Here is a 17,727-nt window from a genome sequence, read left to right as displayed (position 1 = left end):
AAGGGTAAGGGAGGATGAGGGGAAATTGGGAGGAGTAGAGGGGGCGGGAACAGACAGAGATGGCTAAGATTTAAAGTTTCCCTTGTGACCCTCCTCCCAGGCGCAGTGACTGCATCTGCGCAACTCTCTGCTGGCCCCAGTCACCTCCCCGAAAACACCCCGGTGCATTCCTGCTCCAGCTGTGGCTCTCCTCCTCTTCTCGGTTCTTCTCCTCTTCCTGCTTACTACCATGCTCTCCGACCACTCCTCTTAGCCCCCACGCTCACTCACTCACTCACTCACTCTCTCGCTCACTTGCTTAGGCCTGGGAGTGATTATCGGCCCATTGCCGGGAGGAGGAAAGGAAAGCAGGAAAAAAAGAGAGAGGGGGGGGGATTGTCTGGAAAACAACTGCTCTCTTACCCCTTGTTCCGATTCCAGGGGCTCAGCTTTGACTCGGACTGCAGGCATTCCGTCAAGCATTAACATCCTGTTTCTTAGGCTGCCTGTGAAGGGATACAGAGGAGGTGTAAGACGGGTGTTTTAGCATGACTAAGCAGGTCCCACACTCAGTTATTCACACATGGACATCTACAATGTTTGTGCACCCACTGAGAAATAAACACATTTTAAATAGACACGGATTCATGTTTCGAAAACCACGAGAAGCTGACAGACAAAAGATGCACACAAACTGAGTAAACTCAGTCAGTGCACAGCATGACTCCCTCTTCTCTAGAATAAAGATTTTCAATTGCCTGTTGGTGTGCTGCAGGGCTAATAACACTTCATGATGCTGAATAAAATCCTCTTAACACTTCAATGGAATACAAATACTTGCTTTCATATACAGTTACCCAACAGCAACAGCAGCAACAGAGCAAGACCATGTTTCCTCTCTAACTGATTTAACAAACCCATCATTGATACTTGGAGATGTAAAAGTGACTTCCTAAGATATTTTTTCATACTCATGTTAATACATGCAATATTAAACCCACAAAGTGACACACATGAAAACACACACAAAATCACACTTCTCAGCACATTTATACATTCACCCGTTGCCCTGCAGCCTCTGAGCACTGTGCCTCTGCAAAGTGGGCAGCAGTGCCCGGCTCCTCAGCTCCGCGCTGTGGCTTTAAGAGGGATCCTCAGATAGAGCCAATGACAACAATGCATGTTCCGTATCCCTCAGCTGGGGCCGACCTGAGGTAACCCTCCCTCTTATTATTTTAGCAGCAGTACATGGAGGAATGCAAGCACGGCAAATAGACTCTAAACATCTCTATTACTCTCCACTGCTGGCACCAGCAGCGGGATGTGTGGCCCAGACCTTGCAGTGAGCAGCGCCGCAGCCATCATGACCACTTTGGTGCGGAGACGGAACGCTCTGATCATGAATGACATATGATCTCGCTCTGCAGCTGGTCATTTGACTGCAATAACCATCTCGGATCTAACACTACATATCCATGTGGCCCTTCCCATAATCAAGAAGGTTTTTACTCACCAGAAAATCCACTCAGGATAGTTATCAAAAACATCTCTTTTTACAGATTTCAATAAAAAAAAACTGCGACAGAGAAAAATCATTTAATGCCAAGTATTGTTCCACTTCCTCTTAGACTCACAAGCGAAAAGCTAATCCTGACTGTGTTTGTGTGCGAGGGAGGTAGAGAAAGAGGGAGGATTTACTCTCTCAATCTGCAACCCCCCAGATCTCGCCTCTCAGGTCTAAGTCCCTCAGGTACCCTGGCTGTGCTGCTATTGTATTGTTGTCCAGGATGTCCTTCGGCTTCAGGTCTTGGTAGGCCCAGATAGCGTTGCCATAGTAACGGCCAGGCGGGTGGAGCTGCAGCCTCCGTCCAGCCTCCAGCCATGAAGAAGAGAGGAGTGCACCAAGAGAGGCAGAAAGTGAGGTTTGTTTTCCCCAGGATGACCATCATTCTGGCAGGAAAACATATCTTTTTCAGAATAAATCACTTTCTCAGAATGTTCTTTAGTGAGCCTCAAAAAAGTTTACACCGTCTAAAGTTATTTGGTCCCTGTGCTAAATGTGTGCACTCGTGTTACTGGAAAAACAAAAAATGAAAACACCTTTGACTTATGCACAGTGTGGCACGACATTTCTTGAAACCAACAACCTTTCACAATGTGCCTTGAGCCCAGTTAATCCAGTGGTTTGTGATCACCTTCCTAATGAACTGGCCTGCAGCAGGCTATTCATAGGAAATCAATAGCCATCGCATACCTCTGCTTGTGCCTGTAATGATTAAAGAGCTAACAGCAGCGAGAGAGACCTAACACTGAGTAATGAGCTAACAGAGGGGCGTTGTGTATTGAAGGGGTCATGTCGAAATACGTTGACCGAAGTCAACTGCTTTTGCTCCCACGAAAGGATCACGTCTGCCAGTTAGCACTTCAGGATCGCAAACCAGAAGAGACAACAGCATGAACAAAGATTGCGTTTGAAATGAAGAGAATTTGTTCAAGGTAATAAAACAATGTGTATCCAGTATTTTCTATCACTAAATTTGGTGTGCTGGCGGCAGGCTTAGGCTACCAGCAGTGTGCTGTCCATCAGCGGTATGAGGCTCTGTGTGTGGGAGATGGAAAGGGGGGGTTAGAGGGAAACAGGGTAGATTAAGATCACCTTTCCATTTGCTGCACTCTGAAATGAAATGGCCATCCCAGGTGTGTGGGGGAGTCGGATGGAGAGAGGAGGGCAGTGGAGTGTTGAGGCATCTCATTTCTCTCTCCCACCCGCCCTCCTGTCCCCACCAAAATCCCTAGAATAAAAAAATAAGGGAGCAGGTGAAGATTGAGGCCAGTCCTTGCCGTAAAAAGCACTTGAAATAAACCTATTTCAGTGGCTGCTTCCCCCATGCTTTTCTGTCTGTGTTTAATTGTTTGTGTTGTTAATGTATTTCTACGTATGGACTGAAACTCCCACAGCGTAACCTCATCTATGACCTCAGCTCCACTACCTCCATGTCCGCCGATGGCTATCAGCTCTGTGCTGATGGAGGCGATAGCGACTAGTCGGAGTGGAAGGATAAAGCCCGGCCCTGAACAAACAAGCTGGATCAATTAGAGGTGACAAACCTTTCCTAGAAACCCTCAGACCTTCTTACACCAAATGTTGACCTCATACACTGGTGACATCATCCACGCCTATACAAGACCACACACACACAACACCAGTGGACCCAAAACCATTCTAGAGGAAAACATGTAAAAAAAAAAAACAAACAATCAGCGAGAGCAGGTCCCAGGTCATTCATGACAGGCCTTTTAGCTTTATCTTACCTGTGCTGTGTGAGCGTGAAGACAGACCCTGCCTAACACTGTCTCACACCCCGATGAAACATCTTTTATTCAAGTGAAAGTTAAGCTTAGGCAAACTCTTGAAACCAGATTTAGTATCTGGCTGTGTGTACCATCTCTGTTTTCTCTCTCATCTCCCTCTCCCTCTTTCTCTCCCATGTTGCACACATGCACAGGAACAACCACACACCCCCAAACACACTGTAACAGACGGCCCTGCCAATGCTTCGTTCCCATGTCGAGCGCCCAGAGCAACTGGGTGCATCTGTGTCACAGAGGCTGGACCTGCTGCCACGGGCATGGATGGAAGAGAGATGGAAAAGGGTGAGGGGAAGGGAAGGGAAGGGAAGGGGGGCAATGAATTATGGGAGATACATGAGAAAGTGCTAAGGAAGGTGATAGCAAGAGAAGTGAGCAAGGGTGGGGGGCTTGTTGAAGAGAGCAGGGTTGCTGGCAGGAGCAGTGGTTAGGGAAGCAACCAAGGGGAGTTGAAGAGGTTGAGGAGGGGGGAAGGGTGTTTAGTGGGGAGGAGGAGGGGTGGGAGTCAGAGAAGCGAGAGAGGGTAGAGAGGGGATATGGACCGGAGCCAAGGCCCGGTCGAGCGCAAAGCACACGGTGCAAGAATGCCAACAGACCCCCTCCCACCTGGTCCTCAACCAAAGAGAGGAGAGAAAGAAGAAGGGCAAGCGAGGGAGGGAAACAGCGAGGAAAACCATTTCAAAATGTTGCAAATCAAAAACAAATGATTATCTGTGTGTGTGCAAATGTACAAAAAAGGACAGAGCTGTAGGTGATGTGACATGAGCATTTCCTGTGTTCCACATGTGCCGCTGGCCTCTGCCGAAACTCACTTCCCTCTTCTGTGCCCCTGGACACCCCAATGTGACACATTGGCCCGATAACCAGCCTACAACTGCTAGCTCACCAGCACACTCCTCCGCTTCCTCCCTTTTGAGTCACTCAGTGTAGCAACTTATAGAAAAGCAGTGAGCCGACGACACTCACAACATGCTTACAGGTAACAGAACAGGCTACTGTAAACCCTGGAAAATAAAGCCCTAATATATGTTTAGCAGAAAATAATCTTGTTTGCAAGCACAGTAGACACAATAGAGCCACAGCTGAAACACAGCTGATTTCTGATCTCAACCTCAGTCTGCTTCATGTTAAGCTGTGTGTGTTCATGACCTCATCTTATTGGCCTCATTCTGGTCATGAGAGCCCATTCAGATAGTTCCCTGCAGAGTTACTGCTTAAGAATCACTGCACCCAGGCAAATAACTGCGCTTGTTGTGGTCAAAGGTTCAACAGACTTGAACCTTCAATCCACAGAGGTCAGTGCTGGCCGACAAAGCAAAAAACACATAAACTACATATTAAGTCAAATCCAGAATATGACTTTTTGACATCTCTCTCACTGTAGGCTGTAAAAACGTATGCCATATATTTGTTTTATGTGATATTATGATTTTTGTTGCCATTGTTAAACTTAAAAAAGAAACATTTAAAAATAATCTGCAAGCTTGAACGAGCTGGAGTGCAGTCACAGCTGGCCTTAGCAAAAGTAAATGTTGCAAGTTCTTCTGACTTGTTTCCTGTAGGCTAGCTAATAAAAATCATTTTGATGTTTCAGCATGGTGGTAATTGAGTTTGTTATACCACACAGTCTAAAGACAGCAGGAGATAAATGTGCATAACAGAAGGGAAAAGGTGACACTAGAAAACTAAGTAATGCTAAAAGATACCTAGCCTAGATTCCCTCTGGATTGTCATAGATTGTCTAAAATTGATCATCGTCAAAAGTTGTACTAGCCCAGTGCCTACTTGCTACACTCTTAGGCCAAGTGGTGTGTAACTTCAGACCAATTTTTCTAAAAAGGAGGAAGTGAAAAACTCCAAATATGGCTGACTTGGGCCCCCACAGACTGTTTTCTTCCTCTGTTATTGAGACAAAAACTTAAGATGAACTCTAGTTCCCTAAACCTGTATTCTCACAAGAGACAGATCAAAGTCTATTAGAATCAAAGCAGCACAGGCTGAGATATCCTGACGTTCAGTCCTTCAGCAGGCTATGAGTCAAACTCCAAACAGATAGATCCTTCAATTCCCAGAATGCCCCCAATACTTTCTTCTTTTTCTCGTAAGACCCCCATGTAACTCAGATTTTCTGTTATAAATCCGTCTCCCTCTGATGATGTCATCAGGGCTTATTTTGTCAGATTTAATAGAACTCCAGAGCCACAGCAGACGCATAACAACTGTTTTCACAAGCAGAGTAGGTTAGTACTAGGTTAGTCGCGAGGTTACTAACCTTCATGTATAAAATTGGTGGAAGTCCCCTTTAATGACTTTCTAACCCCAAACAGCACATACTGTACCAGGTAAACAGTGTTGATGCTGTTTGTTAGCTGTGTGAGCAAGGTGGGGGATGTGTGTTTTCCCTCAGACTTCACTCCTGGATGTACTGAGATGGACATAGTCCTTTTTTTTCTAATCATTCCTGGCACTCTGTGAATGGTCTCAGAATTTCCATTTCATAAGCCGTATTTTCCTTGGCAGGAGCAGCAGGCGAAGTCTTTTGGATGCTTCTGGGACATTTTTGAACGGGGCTCAAGAGAGCAGAGTGCCGCTACCTCGCTGCTCATAGAAGCATGGACCCGAAGAGCACAATGGTATCAAACCACAGTTTGTGTGCACTACCCTTTGAAAAAAAGAGAAAAAAGTTCCCTTTAGGGTTAAAAAACCCTTAGCGATGCACTCAACTGATGCACTTTACCTCAAAACACCCTGCCCTTTTCCTCTGGGAATAAATCAGTTCCACAGAGAGAAAACACAGCTTTCTTCATGAACACAGCTATTATTAGACAGAATACACTTCTCATGTGTTGGATGTTTTCATCTCTGGGACATACAGAAAAACATGGGGAGCTTATCAGGTCCTATCAGTTCAAGTTGAATGTCATCCTCTATCTGTCTGATTCTTTCCGGGGATTGCTTGTTGTTGAATTTGACGTGATGTACATGAATGACTGGGTTCGCCGCTGCACTCAGACATGTAGCCTGCGACTCAAAACACATCTCGTGGTCACGTTTCTCGATGTCACGAAACTTGGCTGCGCATTACAAACGTAATAGGGGATGATTCTTTTTAAATAGCCAGCCACCAGCAACACAATACTCTACGACTCAGTCACTCAGTGCATATCATTCTGAAAGCGAGCTGTGAGGGAGGACATTATCGACACGTTTGTGACGTTTGTCAAAAAAATGCCATGTACAGGGAAAATGTAAGCATGAATAAAACCAGAGACAGAGAGGAGAATAGGCTGAGATAGCGGCAGAGATGGACACTAAAACAATTTGCAAAGGATGAATGGAGATGGCAAAGGGTGAGTATTGATCTGATTGATCCGCATGTCAGAATACAAATCAAGCTCTGTTGTGGTGAAGCCCAGCTTTGAGAAAATCTAAAAAGAAATGCACATTTGAGACCCAGTGTAGAAAAAAAAATACCCATTGTGTGACTCTTCATAAATCACAGATCTTTTTTTTTATATATAGTTTCTAGTGGTCTGTTTTATAGGGAACAGCAAGTTATTTAAAGATATAATACGTAACATTTCCACACTAAAATGTCTAAAACTTACTAGCCCATTGTTCTATATTTTATTGAGTTGTGTACTTACATTATGTTTCCAACAACGTTCTAAGGAAGTCACCGAGTTGGACTAAACATGACATAAAACTTAAATACATAACCTCGTCTCCCAACTTTATTTCTGCCTGAATCATGTCAGAACGATTCTCATCGTAAAATGCGGTTGTTTAATGACAACAACTCCCGCAATCCCACGCTGCGTCACCAACGATATCATCAATTTATGTCTTTTTTTGTTTTCATTGTTTTGATTGGGAGGTGGCCCAAATACATAGTGTGTTTAATTTTTAAAAAGTGGATTTTGTGCGATGCAGAATGGGTTCGTCGTCAGGTTAAATGAGTTCAGGGGGTTCGATACAGTATTTGTACATGGAAATGGGCTTAGCAAGAGTGCCAGATTTTTTTATCCATGCACAATGACCTCATTATGTAAGTTCCTGTACACAAAATGTCCCTTCATGTACTGGACAATATACAGTAAATCCTCTCCATAAGTAGCAATGACTGACGAGACAGTTAGGTAAAACTGGGGTTCGGGTTATGCATGTGTGTGTGCACGTGTGCGTGCGAGAGTGAGAAAGAGCAGTGAACTCATGTTCTTGCCCGGGGAGCGAGCTCAGCACCTGGGAGGAAACCAGCTCCATTTATAGAGAGTTGATACCCATGTAAATACAACACACACACACACACACAAACACACACACACAAACAACACACATTTGCACACTAGCAGGGCCCACGGAAGTTCCCATATTCTGGTGGATTGCCCTTGGGTCCTTGCTATTTCTGCCAGGGGCAGGGAGATCCTGTGTCAGTAATCCTGTCGGGATGAGGGGGATGAGGTCGCCGGATGCAGCTCAAGTCCACTGCCTTTACTAGCACACACACACTCGCACAAACACATAAAAATAATTTGTGGGAACACTTTGCTGAGTGGACACTACATACTGCACCGCAATTGTGTCAGTGTGTTTACACAAGAAAACAAATGTACAGTTTTTAATAAAATGTGCTCAAACAGCAGGCAGAAACACAGCTAAACATACGGAGCAACTATAAAAACATCTAACATACTGTCTCTGTCGCACACTTTAAAAGTCAGCCCTAATACACGTATTCAAAGCAAGCAGATGACAGTTAAATCTGAGTTGTGTCAGTAATAATAACGTCTCTGGTGTCTCTTTTGAGAGCTCTAATGTTAGCATAAAAAACTCAAAACCTTGTATTTCTTTCTAAACCTGTCAAAAATATCATTTTTTAAAAGGACAAAAGGGAAATCTTTTGTGAGTGTTCTTTTTTATTTTTTTGTGGCTTTCTGTCTTTGTGAAAGCTCCCCACCTCCGCCAATGAAACTGTGGGAAATGAAGAAGCTACTTATTCTGAGAGGAAACACTCAAAGCGAAAAGAAGTGTTGGTCGCTGTCTGGCTTGTCTGCGTCTCAGTCTGTGTCAAACGCACTTTTTTATAAAGCTGACTTCCCGAGCCCCTGCTCTGATACAATCTGGCTACCATACACACAAACCTTGTGACCTCTGCCTGCACCCACAATGAACCATATTTATCTTAGATTAGGAGACAGACACACACACACACACAACTCTGTCTTTCAATATTGCTGCTGTGCTCATGAAAGAAGAATAAAGATGCCCATTCAACACAAACAGCCACCCACACACACCTACAGTGTGCACACACACACGAACACGAGCGCAAATACACACACACACTCCTCCACAGTGCTCCAGAGAGAGGTAAACAGAAGAGTCTGACATCCTCTTGCATCATGTGCCTCAAAATGCAGCAGAGAAACAGCTAAACAAGCTGTGACCGTGACAGCGCTAAAGTGAGGTGGCATTACTCAAGAGAGCTTCGACTTAGAAGTCAAAGCAATTTGTGACACCATTCTGGACCGTTTATGTCCAATTGAAGATCATTTTGATGTAATCATGAGAAAGAATAAGTTAAATATTCTGTGTGAGGGCTGGATTGGGCTTGGCGAAAAAGAAACCTAAAAGAGTCGCACCAAAACGGCTGCTAAAGAGCCAATGGACCCTGAGATATTGCTTCAACATAATCGGGTGACCTCTCTAGAACACCCTTCACACACACACATACACACAAACACACACACACACACACACACACACACACACCTCAGCAAATGCAGTAGGGTCAGTGGCTGTGCATCTAAAATAGCCTCTGACACAAAAACCTTGCTTGTACCAGAGGAGGGGGGAGTGGAGCTGAGCACACCACGTTAAACGTCAGCAGTCATTGGCCCAACCTTTCAGGAAGATCCTGCAATATCCTTTTCTTGTTTATGATGAAGTTTACTCACTGTAGGGCGATACTGTATGTGCGCATGAGCGGGAGGGAGATAGAGAGAAAGAGGTTAGCTCCAGTGAATCAATAAAAAATGCACTCAGTGACTCTGTTCTCGTCTCTTGTTTACTCTCAGTGCACAGGTCCTCAGTCGAGGTGACCACACTGCAGTACTTCATAATCCTCTCAAACTGACAGAGGTGCATCGTGGGCACAGTCCTGCACTGAATTCACAGTAAATTGAATACCGGAAAAAATCTCTGCGATTATGCCCTTATGCCGCAGTGTAAAGAAACCACTACAAAACAGAGAAATGCCGTATATTGTAGACAGTCGGTGCTAAGAATAAAAACGCATGAAGACACATTGTGAAGGTATAAGCAAGCGAACCATGACAGCCTCTCATGCAAAGGTTATAGCCGCTTTCTACATGCCGGAGCAGAGGTCAGAGAGAAACCCTGCTCTCATTTCTTGTCCTAACAGGGAGGTGGGTTGCATTAGATTAGCATCCTCACAATAACCTGCATCTCTCCACCACCACCAACCACCCACATACTCACTCTTTTCCTCCCTTCCCCAAGGGATGACAGTACAGTAGGCTTCTGCCCTAATGGGGGGCTCTTTGAGTTGGCTACTGCCTTATATCCCCCCTAGGCTCTGATGGTGAATGTGTGTGCGCTTGTGTTACAACATGTATGCCGGCATGTGTGTGTATGTGTGAGCGGTCCCCCTTCCCCCAACATATGCACTGTGTACATACTACTCACAATAGCTTGTCTACTGCATGCATCACAGCACATGTGCACTCACATGCACTCTCAAAGATCGACCTAGATGTTTTACAATTGCTGTACAATGCGAGCACGCAGTGGCACCAATACACTGACTCATCTACTGTATCTACTGTAAACAAGTCACATAGAAATAATACCAGCTCAAACACATAAACACGCTTTTTTTTTTTTTTTTTTACACTTTTCTCCGTGTCCCTTTTTTTCTCACCCACTGTCTCTTACGATGCAAACAAAGCGATGCACGCAGGCATAGACGCAAACACACGAGCACACATGCATCACACTTTTAATAGTCCTCTTGACGCAGCATCACCAAGCGCCTACCCCGTCTAACCTCACTTTGTGCTGACACAACCAAATCCACCTCAACGCGCAGCGCATGGAAACAGACAATACCGGACCAACTAAAACATTCCAACACACTGACACTTGTTACATCGAATGCGCGCGCAGTTATTTTCGCTCACGAGTTTTTCCTCTTGATTTGACCCATTCCAGCTCTCCAACGCCACTCAATAAAAGCCAGCAGCTGTGTTTACCTCCATTACTCATCTACTCACGCCTTCACTTCGATTATTTTTCCTCTCTTTTCCAACCGTTGCTGTGTCGTGCTGATACCTGGTTGAAGCAGCTAATTGAGAGGAGTTATGGTCCATGGCGTGAACCTGAATTCGGTTGTGTCAAAGCCAAAGAGCCTGTGGAATGCCACAGGCACCCCAAATGGATTCCACATGTTGTATGCATAATTTCCTTTCCTAACAGTTGACCTACAGTACAACTGGAAACAAAGCGATCCGTGCAGCATCCTTGCACAGGTCTGCTGAAACCATCTGCACTGGAGCTAAAGAGACGCAGCTCCCCAAAGATTCTGTAAAGGGGAAACTCTTCCTGTAAAAGCAGCTCAAAAAAGGGTCCAAAACACACAGAAAATGCTGACTTTGACTGCTCTTCCATCCTCTTTTCTTGGCTTCCTTCCTCTTCTACTTCCTCCAGTTCATTGACCATATTTGGCTGAAGTAAAACACATAGCGTGGAAAGGAGAAACATTAGCACAGATGGACAGGACTTCCATTGACACACCTCCCCATCCTCGCCACGGAAACATGTCAAGAAACCTTAAATCATGAGTCTGGGGACCAGCTCTGCTAAATGAGTCACTTCCAGTAAGCACTGAGTGTGCTACTCCAAAGATTGTGTCATTACTCGAAAAAGAACTTGGGCCAATGTGCTGGTCGGGCTACATCATCTTAAATTCTGTTTGTTGTTTGATGACAGTTTTTCTTTCCATCAAAAGATAAGCTCCGTCGCTCCGGAGAGTACGGGCTCCTTATAAGTACTCAACACAGCAAGGCAGCAAAAAATCAAAATACTCACATGAGTGTTTGACAAACTGTAATCACCCATGTTAGATTGTAGCTCTTTCTGTCTGTGTTCACTATTCAGACCACAGTCACTGGCTGTTGCACAATACTTTCCAATGCGCTCTCTCTCTCTCTCTCTCTCTCTCTCTCTCTCTCTCTCACTCTCGCTCAGTCACAAAACACACACGTTCCAGCACTCCATGTACACCCTTAACTCAATTTTGGTAAACAAACGTGGGCTGGACACATGGGTCAAAGGTTGAATCCACAAGAGAAATCGCAAAGGGAGAGAACATTTTGTCATCTTCTGATGTTCGGGGGAGTTCAGCTCGCAGCCATCACCTTTCAGTATAAGACTCATTCCACGCATGCACAGGATATTCGACGTAATTACCAACGCATGTGTCATTCAGAACGAAACTACTGCAAAACAACAGCAGATGTTTTGGATGTTTAACCCTCTTGATCCATGACCTTTTTGTCCTGTCGATTGAGGTGGCTTTTGCGGGCAGGTACATCTATCGATATACAAAGTCACCCATCTATTTGGGTGCAGTCTGTCTCACACATTGCACATGCATGCCCTTGACATGCTAGTCTATTGTAAGAGCCAGTGGGTGTATATGTGTCTCAGGGTCTTAACATATGGCAATCTCCCGTGGCTGAAAATGCGAGTGTGACACACCTTGATTACCACAATGCACCTTGAGCATACCCGATCTTCATAATTGGCCTCATTCCTCTCTGGCCTTGGCTTATAGTCGGGGACCCAAATGAATCCAGCCATATAGTGCGCTGCAGTCTATCTGCAATCAATGACGATACACTCCATAACACCCACCCGGATCAATGAGACAGCGCTCAGTCAATATGCCAGCAGTTAACCCAGCTGATTAGGGGTAATACGGGGAATTTCACATCTCCCTGAATGAGACAAGCGTCTGTCCACGCTGTTAGATTGCACACACTAGAGAACGTCACTTCTTCCTGAAAGATGCAATCTGTCAACACGTTCCCAATTTGTGTGTTGTGATCTGTGGCAGACAGATGATGCGTTTAAAGGGTGAATCCTGCTGCGCAATTAAACGTGCCGGGCGGAGCAGTGTTGATGGACAGATAGAGTCTATCCGTTGGTGATTGGCTTTTTAATTGAGTCCCCCCACCTGCACTGATCTCTATCATAAGCCTCTGGACCGTGTCTTGGGTGGGGGGTTGAGCCATCGAAGGAATCATGAGTGGGAGTAGCAGCTTGATGCGACAGCGGGGTAGAACAACTAGGGGTGTACCACATCATACTGTTTTTCCGCCAATAACACGTACACATTCTGATGCTGCTGTGGAAATACATTTTTATTTTCATGTTTACACTATCATTTTTAATATAGTCCACTACTAGCATCCATATATAAGTGTATGTAGAGCAGAAACAAGCAAAAGAGGACAATACAACCTGTTTGAGTACAGGTAGAGGTAGAGACTGTGGTTCACTTATAATAACCCTCACCCTAACCCCCCTTGTGATGTTGAAGTTCCCCCAACCTTAACAAAGTATTATTTTAACCCAAACCATGATCTCCCCGCTAATCATTTTTGTGCCTAAGCCTAACCAAACAATAACCATGGCGATTAAGCACTGACCAACTCCATCGTCAGCATGGACGAGCAACATATTTTGATGTTAAATTTGGAGAACTTGTTCCAATTATTGACCTGGCTACATGACGCGAACGTGAACAGGAAGTGGTCGAGATTTGTTTTCCATAAAGATGGCGATACAAACATTTGAAAAGAACAGCTCGCAATAACTCACTTAACGCCCGTACAAGAAATGCTATGGCGGAAATTTATGAAGCACTTAGCTGACTCGAAATCATTCATTTTTTCCAAGCTTACCAATTGCGTTATTTTCCAACTGAATTTATCAGTGAGTGAACACGTCATTTTTCACACAGCCGCGATGTCCTGCGCTGATTCAGTTAAGAGTCTGTTGGAGCAGCTCAGTTCAGTCCAAAACTATACAAAAGGTTTTTTTATATGCTTTTAACAAGGATGTATGTTAGTTGACAACAATGAGAAAAGCTCTGGTGCTAAATGCAACTAAATTCGTTAAGTGACAATGATGATTCACTATGGTCAGTTCAGTCTGAAGATTTGTTCGTACCTGTACTGCCCTTAATAGCAACACTACACTACACTACACATCTTGTGCCGACCTCCCCTCAATCACAACTATGGTTGGTTTATTGTTGCAGCAAATAAGATCAAGGTATTCTTCAGCATTTTATCATATCATGAAAAAACTCCCTGCAGTATTATAATATTATTTTCAGCTAATAGCGCTTTCTCCTCATGACAGGCTTCACTGACTTGGTCGTCAACGCCAGGAAATATTTATATGTTTTCTGTCTCAGGGCTCCAACACGATTCTTCTTCCAACGCGAGTCTTCTCTACATGTGTGGTGATATCAGCCTGATTATTCATGCACAGGGAGAAGGCCCCTTTTGTAAATGGATTTAAGTGAGAGTTTAAATGGGCACTAATCTCACCCGCTGAACATCCGTGAGCTGCAGGGGGTCTCATCCACACACACACATGACCCAGCCCCCCTCTTCTTTTTTTTTCTCCCCCCTGTTGATGAGACCCCCACTTAAACACACACACAAACACACACCCTACTGCCGTCACACAGTTAAAGGCAAGGCAGGGCCTCTCGACAACGCGGGGGTAAAGTCACAGAGGTCAGTGCTCAGTTTCCACATCAAACCCAGGAGCAGAGGCCAGAGTCTCATCTCCCCTCCCACTCCCCTCCCTCCCTCCCTCCCTCCTGCTCTCTCTTGCTCTCCGCCCTCCCCTCCTCTGGCCACCACTCCCCCCCACCCAACACACACACCCTCCTCCTCCCCCTTGCTGGATGGACAAATGCCTTTGCTGTCAGCTCTGCCCCAGTCCCCTGTAATTGAAAATAACAGCCAAGGGCCAGCCCCCGGCCACTCTCCCCAACCTGGTGGCTCTCTGCCTCTCTGACAGCCACCCATCAATACCAATGACTATTACCCTGAAAGTGAGAGTGCTGCCGATGACATCCAAGACACCACCCCTGCAACACTCCCACACACACACACACACACACACACACCCCTCCAGTGTCCTTCCTCCGCTACCCGAGCCTCCTAATGTTTAACCCGTTGCTAACAGCCCAGTTCCTCTGTCTCTAAGCTGCTACAGTAGGAAACGGTAGGCACACAAGCCTGTCTCACACACCACAATGCTTCACACAAATGCACACCCACACACATACACACAGCTCTCTTAAGGCATGCACGGAACTCTGACAAGCAGCAAACTTTTTTCCAGCGAGAGAGAGTGCTGAGAGAGAGTTTGGTGCGGCACTGTCTCACTTCACACTCAGGCAGTATCGTTCTCCAACAAGCTGATGTGTTTTGAAGTTGCTTCTGAGGTAAATAAGTGAGACTTGACAACTGGTGCCGGCACTGTGAAGTCAGGATGCTGCTGGTCATTCGGTGTGTGATCACTTTTGTTCTCTCTTGTCATGACAGCTTATGGATTTGCACTGGGAATAGGTGTTGCATGTCCAGGCAGCACCATGCAGGGTCTTCTTGTTCTCCCCCCACTGACACACACCAAAACACAATGCCATAGGTGATCTGAGCTGTCATCTGCTTTGACAGAGAAATGACAGCTGAACGAGACGAACTGAACACAAGCACAAAGCCCAGCAACGTGACAAATGAAGCACACAGCAGCAGCAGCAGCAGCCAGCAGAGGAACAGGACGAGAAAAAATGCACAGACCTTGTCAGAAGCTGCAGAGCCGTGGAGACTAGGAGACTGTTTTCCTTTCTACAGTCCTCTCTGTCTCCTCTCCTCCTCTCCCTCTCCTCTCCTCTTCTCTCCTCTCACTCTGCTGCGTGTATGTACGTGTGTATGTGTGTGAGTGTGTGTGTGAGTGAGTGAGTGAGTGAGTGTGAGTGTATGTGAGTGAGTGAGCAGCTCCCTCCCCTTCTGCCTCTCAGCTGCTCAGCTCAGGCAGTTCTCAGGAAATGAATGGGAGCGCACAGAGAACTGTTGTACTTGCAAATGACTTACCCCGAGTCACATGATCCGCTAAATGTAGGGTGGGCCGGTGGGTGGAGGCTTCATAAGCAAAGGGAAGACAATATACTCTAAGCTTTAACAGCATGCATCGAATTACACGGGGCCCCTCCGGGGAGGTTTCCGACGCGTCCGCCCTCAGTCAGCCCGAACTCTCGCTCTACCCCTCCCGGAGCGGAGCGCAGCGGAGAGCCCCGGGCTGGGGGTGAGCACCGGAGCACCTCCCCGTTTAAAGGGGACGGAGAGGGAAGGTGTAACTGTTCGACTTACAACTAAATATTAGTTTAGTCCTGTGAGTATTTTTTTGTAAATCAATAATTTGATTGCTGTTTGTTGTTCTTCTACTATATAGCTACACTTTAATGGCAAACTCATCGTTTGATTGTGGTTAAATTGTTTAAAATATTTTGAATTAAAACATTTTATGATGTGATTTATTTTCATTAGAGGCTGGAACGATTAGTTGATTAATCCATTACTCGATCAGTTGGAAACTAGGGTTTGATTTAAGAACATTGTCAAGGAAGAAAATGCACAAAATGCATCTGATTGTTCCAGTTAAACGTCAGGATTCACTGCTTTCCCTTATCATGTTATATTAAACTGTACATATTTTGGATTTTAGACAAAACAACATCAAATTGATATTTTTTCTTATGTTTTATGAGACAATTGTGATCAAATCATATATCAATTAATTGAGAAGATAATTGGCTGATTTACTGATAACAAAAATAATCAGTAGTTGTGGTCTTAATTTTCATAGTTTAGTTATTCATCTATAAATCTTTGATTTGTAAATCAAAAATATTTGAATTAAAAATATTTATGTTTTAATCAACACAAACCTTTATTTACAACATTAGCTCGATTAAATGTAACAAACAAAGACAAGATAAATAGTGCATCAAAGTTGGTATATTCAATGTGCATGTTTGGTTTGACCACATACCCAAACTCAAAGATATTTCAGTTGATTTTATAGAAGTCTAAAACAAATGAGGCTGTGACCAGTGAAATGTGGGCATTTTTGCTTCAAAAAATGACCACAACAATCAGTTGATCATCAAAATTGCAAATTGATTTTCTGTTGAGCGACTTCTCAATAAATCAACATGATATTTGTATGTATAAGTTCTCAATGATTATTATTCCCTCCTCTCGACTGGCTTTTAGTTCCTCTCCCAACAGTGAAATGCAGCATTTCTGCCTGCTGTTTAAGTGACTGGCCTTGAACACCATGCTGGAACATTTCTCCATAATGACTGCTTTTCACTTCTCTCCTGTATAGTGCCTGAGCCGCTGTGCCCGTGTTAGTTTTCATCCTGGTGTTCTCCGGCTTTCGATGAAAGGTATCTCTGTGGTATGAGTGGCTGATGCTGATGCTCCTCGGCGCCCACAGCCTGTCCCCTGAGAGCTCTAATTAAGGTAAAGGAAGCAGGACTCATCTGCATGGCTGATGGAGCTCATACCACTCTTTATCATGGAGCCGGGGAAGCATGATTGAGACGGAGCCAGAGATGATAGAGACAGAGAGAAAGAGAGACAGACAGAGAGGAGAGGAGACAGTAGTACAGTGAGCCTGGTCCAAATGCTACCCACTTAATATTCATTCTGTTTCACTTCAGATACTGTACGTCTTCTGTTTGCAGTGAATGGAGGATAAAATGGTTGGGTGGAGACGAGAGGATGGAACGAAAGGGATGGAGGACGAGATTAATAAGGTTGGAAGGGCTGGATGGAGGGATGTTCGGGTGATGATTGTATGCGGGTGAATTAAGAAGTGTATTTTGTGGCTGCCTGGATGGGAGGGGCTCTAGGTGTCCAATGGGAAGAGGGGTTGGTTGAATGAAAGGATGAATGGATGCATAGAATAATGGAGAGGAGGGATGATCTGGCCGTGGTGTAAATTCTAATGGGATATAATTGCAGACTGCAAAACCATTCGCTATAGAAGCGTGGTTAAATCTGGTTTCAAATGTTTTTTTTTCTAAGCATTTTGATAGATACACATCATTATCTAAAGATGATATGTTTGAGTACATTTTATAATAGCTCATACCAGCATAATTTAGAGTTTCACATCAGTGTCACCCCTATTTTTATTGAATAGGGGTGAAATAAGGCTGTGTTACACAATTTCTATCACCAGGAAAGCTCCCAAAAAGCC

General features: G+C 44.8%; 1 protein-coding gene across 2 annotated transcripts in view; it reads right to left on the bottom strand.

Annotated features, from left to right (window-relative positions):
- klf12b (Kruppel like factor 12b) overlaps positions 1 to 15,698 on the bottom strand; it is a 46,446-nt gene extending 30,748 nt beyond the window's left edge. The window contains exons 1-2 of one of the 2 annotated variants that reach the window (XM_084361752.1): positions 15,552 to 15,698; positions 403 to 485 (exon numbers count right to left, since the gene is read on the bottom strand). In XM_084361752.1, coding sequence (XP_084217878.1) covers positions 403 to 485; positions 15,552 to 15,645 — 177 coding nt within the window. In that variant the 5' untranslated portion in view covers positions 15,646 to 15,698. The other variant, XM_084361753.1, reaches the window with a different exon arrangement.
- Positions 15,699 to 17,727: the final 2,029 nt, after the last annotated feature.

The sequence above is a fragment of the Pagrus pagrus genome (genome assembly GCF_965226575.1).
Source record: "Pagrus pagrus genome assembly, chromosome: 9".
NCBI classification, from domain to species: Eukaryota; Metazoa; Chordata; class Actinopteri; order Spariformes; family Sparidae; genus Pagrus; species Pagrus pagrus.
Note: the sequence above shows the minus strand (reverse complement) of the source record. Positions and strands in the feature narration are given on the sequence as shown.